At 32.6% G+C, this 26,000-nt stretch overlaps 1 protein-coding gene across 1 annotated transcript; it reads right to left on the minus strand.

The window, feature by feature from the left end:
* Positions 1–537: 537 nt before the first annotated feature.
* On the minus strand, positions 538–20,915 carry LOC114334609 (complement component 1 Q subcomponent-binding protein, mitochondrial). The gene is made up of 5 exons (XM_050654415.1): positions 20,590–20,915; positions 8,131–8,281; positions 7,845–8,038; positions 4,413–4,501; positions 538–766 (listed from the first exon to the last, which is right to left on the minus strand). Exons 1-5 carry the CDS (start codon positions 20,807–20,809, stop codon positions 617–619), a joined length of 804 nt encoding a protein of 267 aa, XP_050510372.1. The 5' UTR covers positions 20,810–20,915; the 3' UTR covers positions 538–616.
* Positions 20,916–26,000: the final 5,085 nt, after the last annotated feature.

Below are 26,000 nucleotides of genomic sequence, written 5' to 3' on the forward strand. Positions count from 1 at the left end.
CGCTCTGGCGCGTTCACCACCAACTCCTCTTGTATATATGTGCATTTAGTTTAAAAATACTTACTTTATTCGGACTTTTCCAGAAACTAATAAATAAACGTCTTTGTATCAAAAACAGTAAGCGGCTCCTGGTGAAAGCCTACCCAGAATGGACCGGCAGTTAACGTGTTAATGTCGACATTAGAAATCCCCAATATAACGCTTTTTTTTTAGGGACAGACAATCTAGGTCTAATTTCTCACATTTAGTACTATCCTTGGATTATAAGCTTTCATTTGACACCTCATTTGTCATTCTACCTAGTATAATGACGGAGAAGTAAACATTCTTATTCTATTATTCTTGTAGGTACATTTAACATTGATTGAAATTATGAAAGAAATGGCATGGCAACACTGTGACGCACAAACATAAGATTCAGCTGTGCGTTACATAGGGTGCACTAACATCCAAGATGTCCGAAAATTTTTAGGTTTAATACGTGAAGAAAACTGTATTGAAGTAAATAAAATAAACGTATAAACAAAAAAACCAAAGTCTAATTTAAATATTTATTAAAAACACAAATATTAAATGAAATATAACACTTATACTTATTTTTATCTTAGCACATTTCTTATTTTCCTGACACAAATTTAGACAATCCTTCTAGAAGACCAATATATGCTGAGTGTTCATATGTTGTACTATATTTCGAGAGTTTTTCTACAAAATCATTGGAGATTCCTTTTTCTTCCAAGTAGTTCAATAATAAATCATACAAGTACTAAAAAACAAAACACTGAGTCAGAATATTTATAAAAGACATCAGAAAATTAGATTTTTAGTATAAAAATTATCATTTTAACAATATCTTTCATAATGGAAAACAATCTTTGGTATTGGTTGGAAGAAGGTGAACACTAGAAAGTCGGGCTTAGATTACCTACCTAGAAAGCCGGAAGGGATCATTTTGGCCCCACGTTCTTTAATCAATTAAAACTCAGTTTAAAGAAATTAAATCTACTCTAGACGATAGAATCTGATTTTATTTTTTACTTTCATTGTTTAACACATTCGCTGCCTATCAAAAACATTCGGAACACCATACAGTTTGCAGTTTTTGATATTTGCCACACATTGCCTTTTTACAGCCGCGGCAATGATTGGAAGTATGATTTCCTTTACAAAATATTTTCAACTGATATTTTTGTCGTTTTTGGATAGTAACAGTGATAGTTGTTGGTAGACCTGGTGTTGCTAGGCGTAGTTCCAGATTTCGGGAGGCAAGGTATGGGGCCCCTAATTCTTCATATAACCGAAGAATAAACTTACAATGACTGAGTCTACTTCTAGTTATTCCTTTATAAATAATCCATGCATTTATTTCTTCCAAGTCAAGAGTATTATAAAACACGTACATAGGCCATCGTCTTGAAGTTACTTTTGTAGTATAAAGACGCGTCATTTGGTCCTCTACACCCACAATTGTATCTTTGTGTTCACTTGTGTTCACCAACAATTTTATCTTTATTACGTAGATGATCAGTACCAGTATAAGGGTAACCATTTATAATAAACATACATAAATATAATTTTACCCATCTGACAGGAATTTGAAAGAAAGGCTCGTCGAATTTCCCAGAAAATGATAATAACTTACACAGGCCAATTTGGCCCCTTTAGACTTCTATGGTAGATTTGTTAGAAAAACCATTTAATAAATTTAGTAAACAATATTTTTGTTGTGTTAAATAAGTCTTTGTATCAAAATATTAGAAGTCATAAAATATGAAATAAGTATTGCTTCAAATAAAAAAAACTACAATAACTTCAAATCGCAACAGGGGCCAAATTGGCCCCTCCGACTTTCTAGTGTTAAGAGGCTACAGTAGCGATCAACAGGTAGCAACAAACGCGTTCCAAGATTGCAGCTGTAATTTTGAATATTTTGTCGAGATATTTGGCACACATATTCGTAATATAATAAAGAATGGCGGTACAGAGCCCAAATTGAGAAATATATTAGTATGTGGAAATTACTCTGTAATTAAATACAATATTAAAAAAAACGAGCCTGTACCGCCATTAAGAAGAACAAAAAAATATTCTTTCTTCAAATAAACTTTTTTATCCCATGCCTAGATTTTGTGTAATCTTGGAACTACTAAATTTTTTTATTTCTAACAAAAATTCGAACATATTATAACTAATTAGGCAACATAGAGAAATTATCGCTGTCATTTTAACAAAACTGCGTTAGATTTTCTCTAATCTGTTCTGTCATCTTTATCGATACCTGTTCAGTGCAGTAGTGTTTATTGATAGTTAATTTATTATATTTATTTTTGTTGTTGTTGTATAAGTTGTTGATCTATTTGAAAGAATAGATTGTTGTTAATTGTGAGTTTTAGTTATATGTAGGTAGGTAAGTATATTTTATGTAAAAATATTTCGAATTCTAATGCGAGTATTTGAAGTTTTAGGAGGATTTTTTATTCTAAAAATATTATCAATAGTTTAACAAAATGGGAAAAGTAAATCAAACGAAAAACAAAGTGAAACCGTCCAAGAAAAAGTCCATTAATAACTGTGCCAAAATTATGCGAAAATCGAAATTTGTTTCGCTTCACAACGAAAAATGATTATTTATTATTGTTTTATTATTAGATATTTCATGCAAATACTTATCTTAACATAAAATTGCACACATTTTGGTTTATTTTTATAAATATTTATTTACTAATAATAAAATCGTTTTCTATTGCTTCCATTTAGCGCGACTATGATATTGTCAAACTTATTAATCTTAGATAATGTCAAAGATTACCACTGTTGCCAATGATACTATATCCCGAAGTTATATTTTGTTGCTACCTGTTGATCGCTACTGTTTACTCTTAAAGGTTTCTTTTGCATTTTTGGTAAAATATATCTGGACCTCGGAGATAAACTACAGTATGTCAGATATGGTGTTGTTTTGAATAAGTTCCTTATTTATTAGTTAGATTATTCAAATTGGTTATATATTAAAATATGGTCATATTGTCTTTCAACCACTTATGGAATATATCGAATTTTTATTAACATCCTAAGTGCTCTAAACTTTGTTGCAAACATACGCTAAACACAGTTGCTCAAAATGACATAGTTAAAATACCCTCGGAAATCGCTGGGAAAATTTACACTCAAAATATCAAAATTCAGTTTAGCAACACTGTGAATGTTAATAGTAACATATCCCTTTTAAGATAAACAGAACTGTAATTTAGTCCAGACAATTAATATATTTTTTTGCCAACAAAAATTAGATTTTTCAACCAAATAATGTTTCAAATATGGTGTGCAAAACAATTTTTAATTGGGTTCTGTTAATGAGCTTGCTTTTTGTCATTAAAGTAGAAAAAACTTTAAATTGCACTGATTAAATAATAATTATCGTCCAGTTATTTAATTATTTTAACTGTACTAATATCCGTTGACTAATTCTGAATGATTAATGGGTTGTTAAAACATTTTATCTGTAGCGGCTTCTGGAATGACTTAAAAATATCGAATTTCATTGATAAAATGCGCATATCCCACCGACCTTCGCTTCGATAATACCTCTGAGGTCCAGATATGTTATTGGTCTATTTTTCAATCCATAAGTTTTGTATAAATTCTACTAAGTATCATCATTCTACAGTTTAATATTGGGACCATGCAAGTTAGGCAAAGCAACACCTGGTTTCTATGCTCAGTAACATTTTTCGCACTTTTAATTATATTGGCCAATTATATTAGTCCTGGTTACTGAATAATTGTCAAGGCCATAGTCCAAAAAAATAATAAATAGAAAAAATATAAGATTCAGGTTATGTTATTAAAACGTAAACAATTGTATGTAGTAAATAAAATTAGTTATTAAAATGCAGTACTGCAAGCAAAATACAATTAATTAAATTTACTTTTATATAATAATTGCATATCATATCAATATTGTGGAGCAATATATAATTTTCCTTCTTCAGTGACAGTAGGTATGAAATATACGTCAATTTGATAATTTCAATTGACAATATGAATTATTTAAGAAAGTTTCAATATTTCTCCGCTACTCTCGCACGATCGTTTCTCGTATCCCTTCCAAGTACTTGCACACCGCGAATAGGGTGCTCAGTAAAAAGAGTATAAGTCAAAAATTGTCAAAGTATTACTTGTGCCGAAAAAGACTATTAAGGACTATATATCTTTACCTTGGTATCAATAGAACAAGTCATTATGGTAATATAAAATAAATAAAATCATTTGGCCTTATATAAAATTGGTAGTAAATATGTGAATTAATTATCGCTTCTTGCTTCTTCTGAAAAGTTGACTAAATTGACATATGTACATTTCTTTTACGGAGCACCCTAGATTTAATATATATTTACACAAATTTTACTTACTGTATCTAAAACTTCTCCTGAAACTGAGTATACATTTTCATTCCATTCTCCTTCATAAATGCTGATTTCATCAATGCCAAATATGTCATCTACAAAATAAACAAGAGATTATTAACACGAATATCATTAAAAAACCATAAGAACAAAACAAAGATTTAAATATTTAAGTATTAATTAGACTCATTATACTTATTCTTGATATACATTATATTTTTAACCCGCTATTAGAATACCAGTTATAGAAATATCCCGGTTTAAGAAATAGAAATTTGAAGTCCGGAAACGTTTCTACTGGCCACCAATGATAAGTTATTAGAGTATCCCGGCTATAGGAATATTTTTGCTTGGCAAGAAGGCAATTCTAATAAGCGGGTTCAACTGTATATGGAAGCTTTGCTTAACCCCTTCACGGAGATGACTGCATATCGATGGCTTAGTGTGAAAACCTCGTATCTCATTTTTTTTCGAAAATGACATTTTGGTGGTTTTAGTTTGAAAACCTTGTATCTCACGATTTACAACTGTTAGAAAAAATCCAAATACACTAGACTATTTTCTACAGCCGAAAAAAGAAACCACGTATATCAATTGCTCTCTTGATTTAGTGTGAATACCACGTATATTTATAACCAAGAATTTGGTACTTAATTTGAAGTGTTTGTTTGAGGAGAAAGTACGTATATCAATTGCTCTCTTGATTTAGTGTGAATACCACGTATATTTATAACCAAGAATTTGGTACTTAATTTGAAGTGTTTGTCTTCGACTTGGAGAAATGTTTTTGTGAACAACAAAAGGTAGTCCTGCATACAGAAACATTTTATGAACCTTAAATCAAAAGATTTGTACTGTATCAACCTAGTATTTGGAGGTGTGCAATAAGCTACGAAAAATGAAAACCTCATAAATAATAATAAACACAATCTCATTTGAGATGAAAACCACGTATATCAAGATATACGAGGTTATCATAGTTACTTGGGCAAAGGCTCTATATACTGCAAGGTTATTTACGTGTTTTTCATAGTTAATATTTGTATTTCCAATTTAATAGCAACATTTAACACTTTTAGCTCTAAGCCAATATCAGATATTTGTCTCAATGTGCTCAAATTAAAAATACATAACAGCAGTTTTTGTTTTTAGGTTATATTATGCAGAAAATCAATTTTTTGCCTCTCCTGTAAAATTGTAATTTAATGAGATACGAGGTTTTCACACTAAGCCATCGATATGCAGACAGTAATTCCGCTTGGTAAGTGTCTGCATATGCAGTCATGTCCGTGAATGGGTTAATATAAGAAAATATAGTTCATAAAAAAGCCTTTGTTTCAATTAATTGCAAAAATTAGCCTTTTCCAGTTTTCTAGACTTGACCAATAGGCTATTGATTATGTTCAAAATAAGAGAGCTAAAAGGAACTACAACGTTAACGGGATTTTGTTGTCTCATATGGTCAACGGATCTCTATATTTAAAAAAACCGCGGAGTGCTACCATTTAAATGGGTGCGTTTTTGAGAAAGGGGTGAATTAGTCCGTAGGCACAGGATGAGTTCTATTCACTTTTGGTACAAACACTTCTACAGAAAAATTGTTCCAGGTTACACTTACTATTGAAATATCATATTTTAAAGGCAAAAGTATTTTTTTTACACAAATATATTCAAAAGACAAGCAAGAAAAAAACACGAAAGAAAGCAATTTTGTTTTTTGGCCCCATAACTTTTTTCCACAGGGATATAGGTATAAGCATTGCTTCAGCGAAAAATAACTTCCATCCTTCCTCTTTAAAATGACGTTTGGTGGAAGTGTCTAGGATTTATAGTTTCCGAAATAGGATTTTTCAGTTTGCCGCTCACAGAATTTTTGAGCCATTTTCCCCATTATTTCACAAACATTGTCTGTAACTTTTTTCTACGCATTTCTAGGTACATGCAATGGTACATTCAGTAGAAAGAGGAGTCAATTACCTTTAAAATGGTCTATTGTATAAGGTTGTACGACTATTTTTAAACAAATTATGCTTTTTCAAAATTTTATACTTTTAATGATTTTTGATATTTTTTATGATTATTCTTTAAATTTCTCATTACTTTTTTTCTTGTACATTTAGATATATACATTATGAAATAAAAAAAGCTTATTTTCTTTACTTTAAAATGGTGTATTGCAAACACCTCTGGGACTATTTTTAAACAAGATAATCGTCGGATATCCAAGGGTATCCGTAATTTGAGAACAATTTTAAAAAATTTTATTTTTTTTATTTTTTTTTCAATTAGAAGAATATAATTGCATATTGTACATAATTTTTAATTCCAAATAACTTTTCGATATTGTGAAATATAAAGGTACTTTACTCTTGAGCGAAATTCATATTTTTTAACATACCTCATACACTATTGATAAAATTTTATATCTGATGATTACATCTTAGGTACCTTAGGTACCTAGACTATGTAGAACATTTTATAAAGACTAATTTTTTTCATACAGTTAATAATAAAAAGTTTTCCATATGGTTCCAACTTAGTGGGACCTATTGCATGTGTATATGTCAAACTTTGAAAAAGCATATCTTGTTTAAAAATAGACCTAGAATTTTTTACAATACACAATTTTAAAGTAAAGGAAATAAGATTTCTTTTTTATTGCACAATGTATATACCTAAATATACAATAAAAAAAGTTATAATGAGAAATTTAAAAATAATCGTAAAATATATCAAAAATCATTAAAAGTATAAAATTTTGAAAAACCATATCTTGCTTAAAAATAGTCATATAGCCTTCTATGATAGACCATTTTAAAGGTAATTGACTTTTCTTCCTAGTAAATGTAATATTGCATATACCTAAAGCTCCGTAAAAAAAAGTTACAGAACAATGTTTGCGAAGTAACAAGGAAAATGGCCCAAAATCGCTATGAGTGGTGAAATTTGAAAAATCATATTTTGGAAACTATAAATGATAGAGACTTATGCCAAACGTCATTTTAAAGAGGAAGGATGAAAGTTTTTTTTCTGGGAAGCAATACCTATACCTATATCTCCTTGGAAAAAATTTATGGAGCAAGAAACAAAAGTGCTACCTTTCGTGCTTTTTTCTTGCTTTTCTTTTGAATATATTTTTGTAAAAAAAAATATTTTTGACTTTAAAATGTGATATTTCGATAGTAAATTTAACCTGGAAAATTTTTCTTGTAGACGTGTTTGTACCAAATGTGCATAGAACTCACCCTAATTCGCCCTGTGCCTAGGGACTAATTCACCCCTTTCTCAAAAATGCACCCCTTTAGATGGTAACACTCCACGGTTTTTTCATATTTAGAGGTCGATTGACTATCTGAAACAATAAAACCCCGTTAACATTGTAGTTCCCTTCTAAAATACATAATCAATAGCCTACAAATTATGTTTAAAATTACTTACTGTATCCATCATCTTGTTCATTTGCATTCATGTATGAACAGAGCAAACTAATTGTTGTATTTCCTCTTACTATTTCTACTTTGAATGAAGGTTTGGATTTCAGTTCTCCAATATCAGGCTTATCCATATTTTCGTTTACCTCTGGCTCAACATCACTATCCACACTGTGATTTACATTGAAACTTAGTTTGATGCTAAAAAACATTGCTTTGTATTAACACGATACGGGGGTTGCAGCATAGAACAAAAACATTGCATCAGATATTTTATAGCACTCATTCCTTACGTTTCGTCTCCTGCAGTCTTTGTTAATGTTATTTCCGCTCCATTTAAATTTGCTTTAAAGCCACCTAACTCTGTTGGAATGGTTTTAATTTTTTGTGCTTTCCTCTCTGCTACGATTTCTTCTGTCAAAAATTCAACAAGTTCTTTCTCAGCTAGAATGAATAGACACTGATTTTAGTCAATAATCAATATAAAAAATAGGGTGATAATATAGTATGCAGTCTACCTGTGCATATAGCTCTATAATAGTGTGCGGTGTACTGATCGCAATCTTAAATTTCTGAAGCATTTACGCAAAGTAATGAAATGCAAGAAATCTCTTATAGAAAAAATATTTATACACAGGTATGAAACATTGGGTTGAAAATAAATCAAAATGGGAGGGAACTCTAATATGTAATTTATAAAAAAACTGCACCCCAATTATTTACAAAACAAAATTATATATGTATCCCAAATATTTACAAAACTATACAGCCTAATTATTATTCCCTTTACACTCCGAGCCTTTTTTAGTTTTTATTCCACCAACTCCACGCTAAAATTGCGTTTTTAACTTATAGGGAGTACAGAGCACAAGAGAATTCATGAAGATAGTTTTTTTTTTTTTTTATATTTAAATTTATTTTGCAATCTGTTGAGTGTCAACAATAAACAAAAGTAATTACATTGACTAAGGACAAGCAAGATTTTACCCACTGGCAAAATCAAAGTACAATTTTTATAAAGTTCTGTACAAAATAATTACATTTCATAACTACTAACTCATTAGTTTAAAAGTTTACTCTAAATGGTAAGTCCAATGGTTTGAACCTCTTTAACCTACGCTGTTCTTGGGAATTGTCTAGGAGGTTAAGTGCAAACTGGTTTTCATGATCCTCCAACTTGGCAATGTAAGCAGCGCTACGTTTTGTGATGACTTCTTGTACCGTATCAGTTTTAAGGTCTCGATGAATAATTCTATTGTTGATGTACCAAGGTGCATTAGTGATGGTTCTGAGGGTTTTTGATTGGAAGCGTTGGATGATTTCGATGTTGGAGTGACTGGCTGTTCCCCATAGTTCCAACCCATATGTCCAGATTGGCATAAGTATTGCCTTATAGAGCAGCAATTTATTATCCAGAGATAGTCTTGATGAACGGCCCATTAACCAATACATATTTCTGAATTGGAGACCTAGTTGCTTTCTCTTGGTCCAGATATGTTTCCTCCATGTGAGACTTCTGTCCAAATGAATACCAAGATATTTTACCTCGTTGGCTGATGGTAATTGGTGATTGTTTAAAGTTACAGGAGGACAAGTTCCTCTTCGTGTTGTAAATGTAACTTGAATAGATTTTCCTTCATTCACTTTAATTTTCCATTCCAAAAACCAAATTTGTACTCTGTCTAGATACGCTTGAAGGATATGCGAGGCATAAATAGGGTCTGTGTGTGAGGCTAGGATTGCAGTATCGTCGGCAAATGTTCCTAGCATCATTTCTTCTGTAAGTGGTCTCTCCTCTAGTGGTTCCTGAAGAGGTGGAGGTATATCTGCGGTAAACAAGAGATACAAGGTAGGTCCCAGCACGCTACCCTGTGGTACGCCAGCTTTGATAGAATAGAGTTTGGAAATTGCATCTTGGTATTTAATAAAGTAACACCTACCTGACAAATATGACTCAAGAAGAATGTAAAAGCTGTGCGGTAATGTCTTTTTTAGCTTGTATAGGAGGCCTTCATGCCATACCTTGTCAAATGCCTGCCTAACGTCAAGAAATGCCGCTGAACAGTACCTTTTGGCCTCAAAATCAGCATTTATATGTTTTACCACTCTGTGAACTTGTTGGATTGTTGAGTGATGGGATCGAAATCCAAACTGGTGGTCTGGAATTAGATTTTTGATCCAGGGTTCGAGTTTTTTTACTAATAGTTTTTCGAAAACTTTAGACGTGATTGGCAAGAGGCTGATTGGCCTGTACGATGTAGTTTCTTCTTGAGGTTTCCCCGGTTTTAGAATGGTTATTATCTGAGACACTTTCCATTGATCAGGAAAGTAACCTAAGTTTAATATGGCATTGAATATAAACGTTATAAGTTTTATGCATTTGATAGGTAATTCTTTCAATACTTTTCCACTGATCAAATCGTACCCTGGAGATTTTTTATCGTTTAAATTATTAATAGCCAAGATGACTTCGGACGACTTAAATTTCGGAATAGGCAAACTCATTTGATATGGACTTTGAAGAAATGAGAATACGTCTACTTCCACAGGTGAATTCACTTGATTGGGAGTAAATACTTCGGAAAAATACTCTGCAAAACAACTTGCTTTCTCTTGTGCACTACGAGCCCATTCTCTGTCCGATTTTCTAATTGGAGGTGACGGTTTCTGGGGTTGTTTCAGTTTTCTCGTGGCTTTCCATAGCGAATAATCGGTATCTTTAGTGGAATCTAAATTTTCCAAGTAGTACTGAAGTGATTGGTTTTTGAGATCTTCGAAGAGCTTTTTTAATTCCCTTGATGCACTATTGAATCTACGCTTATCAGCAGGATCTCTGGTCTGTTGCCATCTTTTCCTCAGTCTTCTCTTTAGCGAAATTTTTTCTTTGACAACTTGTGGGCAGTCATTTATTATGCATTTATTTTGTATTGTTGGTGTTGCTTGCCAGGCAGCTGATTGGATATTTGTAGTTAGTTGTTCCACAGCAAGAAAAATGTCCTCTTTGATTTTTAGTGGAATGTCTAGAGACACCTTGTTCTCCAGGATAGATCTGAATTTTGGCCAGTGTGTGCGTCTGTTATAAAGTGAGGGGGATATTTCTTTAATAAGTACCTGGGTTCCAACTGTGAATAGTATAGGCGAGTGATCAGAAGATAATTCGTAGCATGATGTAGCTTTTATATTAGACCTAGGGATGTTCTTAACTACAGCAAAATCGACCAAATCGGGGATTTTATTTCTGTCCGAGGGCCAGTATGTTGGTTCGCCGGTTGATGAATAATCCATATTATTTGACTCTATGATATTTAAGAGAACTCTACCTCTCGGAGTGATTAGTCTTGATCCCCACCTGGTATGTTTGGCATTATAGTCCCCTGCTGCTATGAAGCGGCTCCCAAGTGAATTGAAATAATCTTTAAATTGTTCGTTTGTGATAGAGTGTCGTGGGGGGCAATACAGCGCAGATACTGTAAGTGGTCCATCCCAGTCTTCAACCACAATATTGGTCGCTTGAATGTGATTTGTTTGGTACTCGCCAGCATTATGATGTTTTATTGTATTTCTAACTATAATAGCAGAGCCTCCATGTGCTGATCCATCTGGATAATTAGTAGTATATATAGTATAGTTTGGAATTTTAAGGTAACTTTTTTGTGTAAAGTGAGTTTCGGATACTAGCAGTATATCTATTTTATGAAGGTGTAGAAAGTATTTGATTTCCTGTGTATGTTGTGATAAGCCATTGGCGTTCCATGAAGCTAGTTTTAGAAACGCCTCCATCTTAGGGTTTTTTAGCAATGATAGCGGTTAAGAGGTTTAACATTGTGCTCATTTGTTCTACCAATTGTTTGATCATATTTTTAAGTTCGAGCATGTCAGTGGATTGTTGAAGACTGGGAGCTGTATTTGATGGTATTTGATTACCAGCGGTTGCTACCTGAGCATAGGTTACATTCGGGACTACTAAGTGTTGGTTTGATTGGACAGGCTGACTTGTTGGTTTGCTTCTCAGTTGTGGAAATGCTCTTTTTTGCAGCTCTTTGTGGACTAAGCACCCACGATAGTTTGCTGGGTGATTTCCTTCACACAGCACGCATTTCACCTGGTTGTTTCTTTCTTTGTAAGAGCACTGATCAGATCTGTGGTTACCCGCGCATTTAACACATCTTGGAGAAAGGTAGCAAAAATTTTTGGTGTGGCCGTAGCGTTGGCATTTTGTGCACTGAGGTACTACACGCTTTTTATGTGGAGGTTCAAAAATTACTTTATAGTTCAACAATGAATCGATCTCATATATATCTTTGTTATTCTCGGCTTGTTTTAGTTCAACGTAGAACAGTGGTAATGGCTTTTTAGTACCTGATTGACGAATGTTATTGATATTTATGACTTCGTGCCCTACGCTTTGGATTTCCGCCTTAATTTCGTTGATATCTGTAGATGGATGTACATTTCTTAGTACAACTCTGAATGAGCGATCTTCTTTGAGTTGGTAGGTATGAAATTCAGTATTTTTGTCTTCTAGTGCTTTTGTTATGACAGAGTAGACTTCATTATTTTGAGGCATTATTTTTACTTGGTCATTGGCGAGAGTTTTTAATACATAAGCATCTTTTGCAATCGTTTGTAGTAGTTTGGTAAGCGGAGTAATATTTTTAACACTGTAGACAAATATTGGTGGCGTTTTAGTAGTTGTATTTGTATTTTGGCTCTGGTTTTCTTCTGTAGTTGTATCCTGATTTGCATCGTTTTGTTCTTCTGTAGCTGTATCCTGATTTGCATCGTTTTGTTCTTTTTGTAATACAGAGAATTTGTTGGAGGTCGATATTGGTGAGTTTAACCAGTAATCATCTATTTTGGATTGTTTTGTTGCTCTAATATATTTTTCCGGGCTATCAATTCGATTTCTTTTTTTGTTATGTACGTGTTTCCAATCATCTGGTGCAGATTCAGCTTGGGATTGCGATTGAACAGGTACTACAGGATAATATTGTGCTGCACTAGTAGAAGGCTGCATCGGTTGTGAAACTAAATGCGGTTGCACGTTTTGAATACTCTGAGCTGTGTTATTATATAAGGACTGTTGAATTGGTACATATTGAATTTGCGCGTACGGTCCTGCACATTGGTTTAGTGAATTTAGTGATGGATTTGTAGTAATGTCCTGTTGTGGATAATGTACATACTGAGTATTATAATTTTGACTCATGGTTTAAAGTCGTTAAGATCTGAAGCATATTCTTATGCGTTATTAAATAATATATTTTATTATCAATAATTTTGAAGCTAAACACCTCTTATTTACAGTTAACAGTTTTTGGTATAATAAAATATTGTTCTACTTTTCTTATTTTTTTAATTTTTATTATCTTTCTTGATGTGATGTAAACAAAAAACCGCGAGAGGGGTTAATTTCAGTTCAACCCTGCGGAAAATTAACCCCCGTCGGCCTTTTTAATGCTTTTGTAATCTCTATATTTATAAAATTGCAATATTTATTTAAATAATAATAATGAAGTAATACGTTACTTTGGAGCGGTGATTCCCACCTTTATACTGTTGTCAACACTTACACCAAACCCAAGAATGTTTTGACACAAAGTTCGAGTTTGAACAAAAACACTCTTGAAAATGACATAAATGTTTCTTATGAGACAACGGAGACTTTGCATGTTCAAGTACATCTTTTATTCGCGTGAAAAGTTCTCCAAACACTTTAAATAACACTCATCACTATTGGACACAATAAAATAGTTGTTATTCGGATAACGAAACCAGATTTGTTTATCAAAGCTTTTTAGACAACCGTCCGCTTTGGCTGCTAATTAACGACTATCTGCATGAAGATAGTGGATATGTGCCTTAACATCGATACCTACGCCAAAACAAATCCATCTCGGGACTAGAATGCTTCTTTCAATCATGCTTAAAAAATTATAGTACGAGAAATCCCTCCTATTTTAACCTTTCTGAGTTAACATGCAGACTATGAGTCCGCTTGTCAAATTATTGGTCGATTTCTGACGATTAATTATGGTTTCGGTCATGGGGTGCCCGACAACTTCAAGCAAGGTGACACTTTATTCAGGGGGGATGTGAGAGTTGTCTAGTGCGGTGGTTCTCAATCTTTTTGTGTCACGTACCACCAAATACTTTTTATTATTTTTGGTACCACCTAACTGAAATACATATCTAACTAGGTGATCTAATTAACTATAATAGTGGTGCTGATTTTGGCTGTTTTTGCGTTTTGTGTACCACCTCAAAAAATGAAATGTACCACCAGTGGTACATGTACTACAGATTGAGAACCGCTGGTCTAGTGCATTTACTACTTGGACAGTTTTATAACCGGGTCAGGTGTACCGCAAGGTTCCATTCTTGGGCCTTTACTTTTTGTTATGTTTATAAATGACATCACTGATTATATAAAATGTGCCAAGTTTCTTCTGTTTGCAGATGATTTAAAATTATTTCTTACAATAAAAAACGAACATGACTGTATTAACCCGCCATTACACGCGTCTTCTATTGTGACGTGGTTGCACGCGTATGAGCGTCGCCCTCACCTTCATAAATTCGACTTATTTCAAGGAAGAATGAATGTCAACATCTTTAAATATAAAATGGGTTGTACTCACATATTATAGAAAGTCTCGTAAACCAATTTTTTTTATTAATTTAACAAAACAAAAGTAAAAATAATATAGATCAAAAGCAAGTTTTCTTAATTTTCAATTTCAACAAGCCACTGAAGAAATTAACGTTCTTTACGCGAATTCATTTCACTAAAAATACAAATTAAAATTAAAAACTGTTCTGAAGCTATTTCCTTGTGGCATTTATGTAATTAACTATTAATATTTTGTATTTTGATAACGACGTCCGAGGTGGAATTCGAAACGTCAATAAAATCAATTTTTCAAGTTAAATTGTGGCTTATTTCCCAATTAGAATAGGTAAATTTAAAAATGGGTTCTTAACCAGTGGCGCACCTATAATTTTCCTCTGGGGGGGGGGGGGGGGGAAGTGGGTTTGCTTGGGCACCGAAAGCTTTTTGTATTATTTGTGAAAGACAAGTTACATTTTTCTACTTTCTTTTATATATATTTCTATATGCTCTGGGTGGGATTTTAACCCCTCAAACCCCCCACGGTGTGCCACTGTTCCTAACCTAATCAAAACAATAATATTTTAATTAAACCTACCTAAATATTAAATAAACACCTAAAAGTTTCTTTGAGATAACAGAAACGTGATTTCACCGTGTTTGCACGCGAATTCCCTCACTTGAAGAGGGATGTCTCTTCTTTCAACTATCACACAGCACACTGACCGCCTGAAATATTCTATAACTTTTTCATACCCTCTTATGAACCATGCTAAAGGCATTCCTGGGTGCTTAAGGTTATCATATTAGTTTACACAATTTCATTGGTTATAAACAAATATGGTGAGGGATTCCCTCATAGCGCGTGTAATGGCGGGTTAATTTACAACAAGATATTCAAGGTATATCCACATTCTGTAAAAATAATGATTTGAACTTAAATGAATCAAAATGTAAACTATTGACCTTTTTCTAGAAAGCGAGAAATCATAAGAACAAATTATTTTATTAATGAAGTAAAACTTGAAAGGTTAACAAAAATCAGAGATCTAGGGCTGTTATTCACTAGCACATTCTCCTTTAATGAGCACATTCTCAAACTAACTAATGATTGTTATAGACAGTTAGGCTTTTTAATGCATATGTGAGGTCAAAACTCGAATATTGTTGTACCATATAGAGTCCCTACACCATATCACATGGTGATATGATAGAGAGGATTCAGAAGAAATTTTTAAGGTCTTTATATCTAAAGAAATTTGGGATTTATCCTTTTAAGGTTTCCTATAACTTGCAGAGAATGCTTTTTGACACTGTTATTGAGCGAAAGACGTAGAAATGCCCAAATCATTTTCATATTTAATATAGTTTATCAAATCATAGATTCTCCTATGATTCTTTCATTTATAAATTTTAATGTACCAGACCAAAGACTTAAATGTAGACACACTTTATTTAAAATAATTCCAGAATACCCAAACTCCCCATGGCAAACTGCTTAATGGCAATGAACGATTTTATAGTGAGTGAAGACCTTGACCTATATAATATGAAAAAGAGTACTATGTTACATAAACTGTGATACCCTTATTTATTGTTTTAAAGTCTATTTATTTTATTGTATTGTGTATCCTATACATTTATTTTGAATGTCTTAAAGGATCAATAAAGATGACTATGACTATAAATTATTGTATGTTCTTATTTCTTTGTATTAACCAACCGTATGTTTATAATTGGAAGCAGAAACTTAAGCCAAAAAACAAAAATAACCATATACAAAACCCTTATACAACCAGTGTTGACATATGGATCGGAGACATGGACCATCTCCAAGGCAGATGAAAACCTTCTGCTTATATTTGAACGAAGGATCCTGAGAGGCATATTCGGTGGCATCTGTGAAAATGGTATTTGGAGGAGGAGGTACAACTACGAGGTATACCACAGATATAAACATATATTTGGTGGAAAAGACGTAGTATCTCTTATAAGAATAGGACGACTAAGATATGAAGGACATCTAGCAAGATCACAGCATAACAACCCTCCTAGAAGAATCCTTATGTCACAACCTGTGGGAAGTAGAAATAGGGGTAGGCCAAAACTTAGATGGAAAGATGGTGTAGATGAGGATGGGAGAAAAATAGGCGCAGCAAACTGGCAACGGTTGGCAATGGATAGGACTGACTGGCGTAATAGACTTGGGAAGGTGGAGGCTCTTTCATAGGGCTGTAGCACCATTGATGATGATGATGTTTATAATTGGCATCATTGCTGTAAATGTGCAGTATAAATAAATAAATAAATTTAGTTCTGATGTTATATTAACTTGCAGAGTGTGAGTCTGCACACAAGTTGTAACAATCTGCAGGTAAGATCCAATTATAAAATATTTTATTTCTAATGTAAATAAAAATATTTATGTGATTTATAATAGGTAATTATGAGTGATATACTGATTATGTGTTATGTATATATGAGGGATATTATAAACTTATTTTTTTACAGATTTTTTGAATGAGTTTTGAAAAGCAACAAGCATATCTTGTAAAGCTTCATGCAGAATTTCTCTCTGATTCTGAGCCAGAAGTTGAACCTTGTCCATGACGATGCTAGTTTGGAAATAGATTTCGAAGAGATACAGGACCACATCGCTGACATGGAACAAAAATTAAGGAGCCAATCTCAGAAGTCTTGGTTGTTCAACAAAGAGTGTCACATTTCATTACATGTATTATCTACTAGGCAGCTCAAACATTTGTTTTTTATTAAGTATGTGTTTAATTTCTTAGAAATAGTTCTTTTGTATTTGTATAATTTGGGTTTTTGTGTTTTATAGTACCCAAAATGTGAAAAAGATATATCTGTTAACTTTTATTTTCCAAGCACTAGTCTATATACAAATGATACTAAATTTCTGTCCAAATGTTTTTTTTTGTTTATTTTAAATATATATGACATGTTCTCAGACCGTTTTTCTGAAAATATTTGTTTTTTGGACCTTTTCTGGGTTTGTGGACTGTGAGTCTGACGTTACCTTTTATGTACCATCATGCCACGTTATCTCTGAAAGGTTAACATTGTTCACAAAAAGAAGTACAGTCAAACCTGCTTATTGGAATAGCCTTAGTGCTAAGCAAAAATACTCCTATAACCAGAATATTCTAATAACTGATCATTGGTAGCTAGTAAAAATGTTTTGGGGCCTCAAATTTCTATTCCTTAAACCCGGATATTCATATACCCGGTATTATATTAAGCAGATTCGACTGTATTAGACTATGTTGAGTGTTACTTGACAGAGGAGCTGGAGGAACAAAATCAATGTCAAGTGACACTTAATATTGGAGTAGAAAGGGTTAGGTTTGAAGGCAAGAAAAATTCCTGCACCTTAATTTAACACCTTGGCTGCGTTATGGGACAAAATAGACCTTGTATTACATTAACAGTTGGCTGTGTCATAAAGCATGGTAGCCAATGGGGTATAGATAGATAGATAGATAGATAGATAGACATTTATTGTTTTTAAAAACTACAGTTTTATAACAATGAGTTTAGTAAGTACAGAATATAACTAACAACTAGTCTAGAACATAAATAACTATTAACAAATTTAAACAAAAGTTAAGCGCTATCACTAACTGAAATGGAGAACTTGGTTTTTTTAATAAACACCAATGAAGGAGAAACTGAAGTACAGAATATAACTAACAACTAGTCTAGAACATAAGTAACTATTAACAAATTTAAACAAAAGTTAATCGCTATTACTAACTGAAATGGAGACTTGTTTTCTTAAATAAACACCAATGAAGGAGAAACTGAAGCTTATTCATTTAAAACAAAAGATCTAAGTTTTATGATATTCCAAATATATATTGAAATTGCTTTCAGAGATATTATAGTTACATTATTAAGACAACCAATAAGGTCGGTGCAATTATTAAGGGGGGCCATATTAACCGGTTTCATTGAACTGTAAATGGGACATTCAAACAGTAAATGTTCAAGAGTTTCCAACTTGTTTGTGTTACAAATAGTACAGATTTCAGATGGTCGTATATGATATGTTATACCATTATAGGTAAATTTTAACACATGGCGATTAGATGTTCGAAGTTGCGCCATGGCACGAATGTATTTTATGGGAATTTGAAATTCCAGATATTTCTGTACTGAGGTATCTACGGATAAATGTTTGTAAATAGTTGAGAATGTTGACATGGAGACTGCTTGAATGTCTTCTTGATGAAGCATATCCATATACTTTTTTAACATGCTTTTCTTGTTTTTTAATAGCCAATCAGAGATGTTTTCATCCCAAGAAAATTCATAATCTAATATTTGAAAATATTGCTTAAACTGTGAAACCCAGTTGTATCTGTTCGTATTTATTGAATTATTTGCTGAAGAAATTTGAAGCTGACGCAGAAAACAAATAAGAGGAAGTCTTAAATCATGCATTTGCGATAGCTTGATAAGCCAATTTAAAGTTAGCTTGAAAATAGTAAAAGAAATTTTTACTCTTCCTGTCTCCAACCTAACAGCATAATCAGGTGTATTGATACTGAGATGTAAAAGTTTTTTAAAGAAAGTTATTTGTATTCTTTCTAACTGGTCAACATATCTCATTCCCCAAACGGGCACACAGTTCATAACAAGGCTTTGAACTAGCGAATCGAAAAGTTGCACACGAGATGTCCAAGAATTCATTTTGGTTTTAGCCATTAAACCTATCACGTTACCAATTGCGTGTTTTGCTCTTTCCACTGTTGTATCGGCCATTGCTTTAAAAAGTGATGTTGTGGTTAGGGTGACTCCAAGATATACAAATTTGTTAACAACTTCTATTTTTTCATTCTTATATAGGAACTTAACGCCTTTATTGCCAATTTGACCGCTTCGGGCAAATGGAAGAATTATACCTGTATACCCAATGGGGTATACAGGGCATAATATCGTCGGCTTACTGCCAAAACCAACTAACTCCACTTTTTGTCGATTCTGAGTTAAGTACGCCTTTGTACTTAATAATTATCAAAGAATGTACTGATGAAACCAGACATTTCAAAGCAGATTTTAAATGTGGGAAACAGAAGGGTCTCAAAACAACTAATTCCAATGATGACACTTTTATTCAGCCAAAAACAGATATGTGCAGTTGTCTGCACATCTCCGTTTAAATAAAATAGTATTTTTTCATTTACAATATTCTAGTTCTGCCAAAACAAGACAAGTGCCTGATATGGAGGACAGTGATGTTCAAAGTTACCTAGAAGTTGACTAACTTTGTACAGCCAAAACCCGACAAGTGCCGAAAAAAAAATGTTTTTTGTACTTTTTTTTAACTTTCACTTCATTTTAATAAGTTTTTAACAAAATTTTTCGTTTATAATGTTATTTACTTTAATATTTTTCAGTCATTAAATCATTTTTAAATTCAAACGATTTTTCATTTCAAATTAAAGTTTAAAACGTCGATTACTCAAAACTTTAAAAAGTGGAGTTAGTTGGTTTTGGCAGTAAGCCGACGATATATGCCTCATAACGCACTCAACCTAAGTTTATAATAATCTCTAACTGCAGCCAAGTTGTTAAGAGAGAAAGGCAGTCATTAAAACTAGTAATGCAGGCACCCTACAGTAGGAAAAATGGAAGAATACCCATGAACGAACATATAAAACACGCTGTATTTTCCTGTCACTGTCACACAAAAAATTGGCCAGCGCAAGTACATGTAATAATTATTGTTACATGTACTTGCACTGGACAATTTTCTTTGTGACACGGTGACAGAAAAATACAGCGTGTTTTATATGTTCGTTCATGGGTATTCTTTCATTTTACCAACTGTATATAACCAAAAAGAGTATGGTCTTATTTATATAATAGTAAAGAAATAAGTTTTAATATGTTCCTGAAAATGTTTATTACTACTGAGCAATAAACATTTGCCTACAAAGGGTTTGTTGCCTTTCATTATTGTGTGCAAACCTTTCTGAGAAAAGATTATGGTGTTATTTAGCCATACAGGTAGACCGCTATTTGATATGATAGAAGTTACAACAGAAAAAGACGGCTTAAAATGGTTTACATAATTCTGACACAGTTTCAGAGAAAACTCTAATACTATCATTACCTTTGGTATGACTGGCTCTTTTACTACCACATCCACAGCTGCACAATTGAGTGTGCTCGACTTCTTTGATGATTCCATTTCTTTGGGAGTTACTCATATACCAAATAGATCGGGCAATTTGTCTTTGCTGGTTTATTGAAGAGGTTATCCCATTTTTCATTGGATTCAACAACGATCTGACGCCATTCAGTCTTTGTGCCACTTTTAAAATATTGTTCATGTTTGATAATAAATTTAGGAATGTAGCCGGTAAATTGGGAGATAAACTGGCTTTTAATGGCTAAAAAATGTGCTTTTGCCGAACAAGAAACGCCTCTGCGCGTGCTTCTTTAATAATGACGTTTGATGTATGTCAAATTGTCAATGTCAAGATTGAACCATTCCTTCTACTTAGGCAGCCAGACATACATTGGTAGTTTGTACCCTTGCACGGTTCTTAGACATTACTACGGTTGCCTAAATCGACTAACCAATGAACATTAAGGTTGAGATTACGTCACGAGAGTTTACTGTCATTTGAATCGTAATATGATTTTTTTCGAATTCTGAGAAAACGAAAATTTTAGAAAAATTTAAATGCAGGATGCAAGATTACATTATTACCGAGGGCGGAAAGCCCTTAGAATAAACAAGCAGATTCTATTGAATTAAATATTTGAAATTAAATATCACACTTCTCTTTTATTTTCAGCCCTGTAACTTATTAAAATAAACATTATAGAAGTTTTCAGGGACTTTCAGCCCTCGGTAATAATGTAGTCTTTCATTCTGAGTTTAAATTTTTCAAAAATATTTATTAGTTTTCTCAGGATTCGAAAAAAATGAATACAATTAAAACACATTGAGAATTTTGACATGCGTCAAAGTTTTGCATTAACTCAATGTAAAATTCTGAACTGTTGAATTCCAGCTTCCCTAATAATTATTTTACATCAAAAGACATTAGAAACTATTTGAAGAGGATTGAAATCTGTATTGGAAATAACTGTTAAAATTGGTCTACGTAATTAAACATATTCCAAAATTTTGTAAAAATGTAGTACATTTTAGTTTTCAGCCCAAACTTAGGCCACACACAATGCAATAATGTTCACATTTTTGAACTGTCAATATTTTTATTTTATCATCTATTGTTTAAAAACAATACAGTTGATAAGATACCCTCAGTTGCGGAGAAAGGATTAATAATAAAGATTTTTTTATTCAGTCAATGGTGTGAGAACTGTCAGTTAAATAGTAACGTGTGGCCTTACTTTTACACGCATACCTATTGTGGCAAATGTATCATATTTTTCAAAATTTTGGAATGCATTTAAATCGTAGAACAATTTTAACTTTTGATTTTAATACAGATTTTAATTCTCTACAAGTATTCTCTCATGACTTTTGATGTAGAATAATTAGGGAAGCAGAAATTCAACAATTCAGAATTTTACATTGAGTTTCCTATGGCCCTTTTTACGATTCACCACCCGGTATAAGATAAAATGTGTACTATTTGTCTTATTATTTCATAATAACACAAATAATACACATATATACACAATAGCACACATTCAATGATCGAAAATAATTTAAAAATATGGGAATGTAAACTCTTGTGACGTAAAGTCAAAAATATAAGTCTCCCCACCACCGTCGGACAAGACTACCGTAATAAAGTCTAATAACCGTGGTACCGTTGTATCTATCCATTGACAACGTATTTAGAGTATTATATACCCATTGACATATTGGTACGACCAATGTCATTGGTTGTACCATGATACTATAAATAAAGTTAATGTTATTTATAGTATCATGGGTTGTACCCAGGGGAAGCTAGGACAATAATAATCCCGGACAAAAAATACCCGCAAATTATCCCTGAACAAATAATCCCCGGATAAATAATCTCTATAATTTTTTTTTGACAAAATATCACCACAAAAAATCCAGGGGCTTAAGGCTGTATGACACTATGCATTTTCTTGTATCATTTCTAATATCGTTTCTGATATGTCAAAAAAATGTATAGTGTCATACACAGATACAAGAAACGATATCAGAAACGATACAAGAATTTGTGTCAGGCACAGATTCTTGTACAATAACTGCGCCAATTTCTGCGCAGAGAGCAAAAACGTAAAACCTGCTGGTAAAACTTCTAAATGTCATAATGGCGGCTGAAAATGAGATCATATGATTTATGTCTTGATTAATTTATTTGTGTTTTGTAGGTATTATATATTTTATTGATACTTAATATACCGTTTGGTATGGACTACGCTGTTCTACTAATAACTATATATTTAGAATAACTTTGGGTTTCATATTGCATAATTTTTTAATAGAGGAAAATACAATAGTTCCAATTTGGATCAAACTGAAGATAATTATAATGCAAATATTTTAGCACAAATATCAAAACAAAATAAAAAACACAAATAATCAACAGTCAACGTAAAAATTCTAGTTATTATAACATTAAAATATTTGTTTTTAAAAGTTTATAAATTTTATAAAATCCTTAAAATCAGCTATAGACGCAGTACTACCATACCAATGTAACGTGACAGGGTGACAAACAAAATTTCGACCAATCACGTGCCGAATTTCATACAGTTTTCGATACAAGAACTTGCATAGTGTCATACAGGGCACAAATGTACGTACAAGAAATGATACAAGAAAATGTATACAAGAAACGATATCAGAAACGATATTAGAAATGATACAAGAAAATGCATAGTGTCATACAGCCTTTATAAATGAATCGGTGCAATCACCGAGAGGCCGCGACCTCTTGAGGCCGGTAAAATAAGTTTTAATTATAAATAATGAATAGGGCTTTTCATTCACATTCATTTGTTTCGAGCTTCTGTCATGTGTCACATAATATTAATATATCTACGTCATACGTTATTGATATATAACAATGATACAAACCAAAGACTTATAGCGTAGATATATTAATATTATGTGACACATGACAGAAGCTCGAAACAAATGACAGTCGATGAAAAGCCCTATAAGGGCTTTTCATTCACAGTCATTTGTTTCGAGCTTCTGTCATGTGTCACATAATATTAATATATCTACGTCATACGTTATTGATATATAACAATGATACAAACCAAAGACGTATAGCGTAGATATATTAATATTATGTGACACATGACAGAAGCTCGAAACAAATGACAGTCGATGAAAAGCCCTATACAAAATTCTGATGATAGAAGGTAACATGAGGATGGGAGACCCCTTTCCTATAAAATCACCGGGTCGCTTGAAAAGTTCCAGCATGTTACTGAAAAAATCCCTGTGGCATTTTTATAATTAAGTATTTTCTATGGGAAATAAGCCACAATTTTACTAAAAAATGAATTTATTAACGTTTTAAATTAATTTATTAATTTATTATTATTTATTATTATTAAATGAGTCAGATTATTAGAAGAATTTTTTTACTTAGCAACAACATTTTTGTTTATTTTAATAGTATTTTGTATTTTGACAACGAAACCCGATTTGGGCTTCGAAACGTTAACCTTTCAGTGCTAACGCATGGTCTCATAGACGGAGCTAACCTATTAATACCGATAATTAACGATCTATTTCGATTTTCGGGCTAGGGCTAGGTCATTCAATAGCTTCATATTTTATGGCATACCTAACCGTTGTTAGTATTAAAATATTGTAGAACGTAGATGCATAGTTCGTTCGTTACACAAGATTTTGGTCTCGGAGACGGATGTTAGCTTTTGCGGCTGTGCTAAAGGTAGGTAAGGATTGTAACTTTTAGCGTTGTATTTTTAGTGAATAAAATATTATTTTTTTTTTTTACTTTTGAGAAATATAAATGAACTACGAAAAGTCGAAAAATAAAGTACAGTTGTTACTCATGTAATAAATTTATGTGCTTAGAACACATAAAGGGTATATGTGTGGAATGTTCAGAAAAAGATTGACTTTTTTTAAGTGTAAAGTTACTTCGTATTATTCGAATTGCTTAGGTAAGTGTGGTTATTATAAGTGGATAATTTCATCTTTAGTTTAAAAATAACTCAGCAAATTTTTTGTTTATATTAAGATTTTAGGGTTTTTTTTCTCACTTTTTAGAATAGTTGCTTGTTTTTGTTAAGGAATTATTTTTGTCAAAATAAATGTTTATAAATATAATTTTTAAATAAAACTGCATTTATTTTAAATAAAAAAGTATCTAATAAGACCCTTGAAGTAATTAAATTTTAAAAATTTGTAAAATTTACAGTACATGTATAAACATACGGTCCCAGAGACGGACTTATGTCAAAATACTTCACGTTAGCACTGAAAGGTTAATAAATTCATTTTTTAGTAAAATTGTGGCTTATTTCCCATAAAAAAATACTTAATTGAAAAAATCCCGGACAAAATATCCCCAAGAAATATTTGCTGCCGAATATAGCCGGATTTATGTTACAACGGGGACGTGGACGGGACGGCACACGTTGAAGGATCGTCCGATATTAAAAGGATTGGCTGATTTATCTTACTACGGAACGGGGCGAGACCGGGAAGTGCCGAGGACGTGCGATTTCTATTGTTCTGCGCGCCGTGCCGTTACGTCCCGGTGTAACATAAATCAGCCTTAATTCTCTAAAAGTTTTCTCGTGAATGCAATCGACGCAAACGTTTTTCAGCCTCAGGCCATGAGAGTTATAGATAGCAATTGCCATAAAACAGCTTTTCCTCACGAAAATAATGAAGATCAATTAAGATTAAGCTATTAAGCATGAATTATAATGTCGATTACCAAATTTCGAATTCACCCAGCGCTAGTCGGTACTTTCATCTTTCATGATCAAGTCTTGACTCAGACTTTATCAAGAGTATAACCAGTTGTACAAACATGATTTATTTGAAAAAATAAGGAAGTTAATAATAAAACATAACGATACATAATATGTTTTATTCGTGAAAAAACGCACAAAACACGTTTAATTATATTATATGAGTCGTCCAGTTTCAAAACCCGACAATGCGACAAATCCACTTTTTATGAACATTGAGTTATTCATATAGTCTAAGACCTAGGGCCGAAAAATCATCGTCATAAGTAATATGGAGTTTGGCATGTGAAATGTGTCTATTGTATATTGATAATTATGACCCCTTTCAGGCTGACACCTCAGTGGATACATAAAGTAGCAATAAGGGATGAAAGGGGAAAGTTAGTGTAGTCTTTAAAGGTTTTCACCTCCTATTTTGGTAAACCTCCATCGATTTGCATGAAAATTGGTGACTAGTTAGAACATACCTCAGGAAATAAAAATGATTTGGTGTCAGCTTGCACTTTTACCCTAAGGGGTGGATACCACTCCTTCTCGGGGGTGAAAAGGATTTTATTAAAAATAGCCCCATAAATCGATAGAGGGACAAATTATAAG

Source organism: Diabrotica virgifera, chromosome 1 (assembly GCF_917563875.1).
Source record: "Diabrotica virgifera virgifera chromosome 1, PGI_DIABVI_V3a".
In the NCBI taxonomy this organism is placed as follows: Eukaryota; Metazoa; Arthropoda; class Insecta; order Coleoptera; family Chrysomelidae; genus Diabrotica; species Diabrotica virgifera.

What these genes read in the sequence shown, in the direction of transcription:
- LOC114334609 (XM_050654415.1), bottom strand. Translation starts at nt 20,809, where the DNA reads ATGAACAATATTTTAAAAGTGGCACAAAGACTGAATGGCGTCAGATCG. An exon ending in TGAACAAGATGATGGATACA is followed by an intron (nt 4,502 to 7,844) that starts GTAAGTAATTTT and finishes TTTATTTTGTAG; the next exon opens with ATGACATATTTGGCATTGAT. An exon ending in CAGGAGAAGTTTTAGATACA is followed by an intron (nt 767 to 4,412) that starts GTAAGTAAAATT and finishes TTTGTTTTTTAG; the next exon opens with TACTTGTATGATTTATTATT.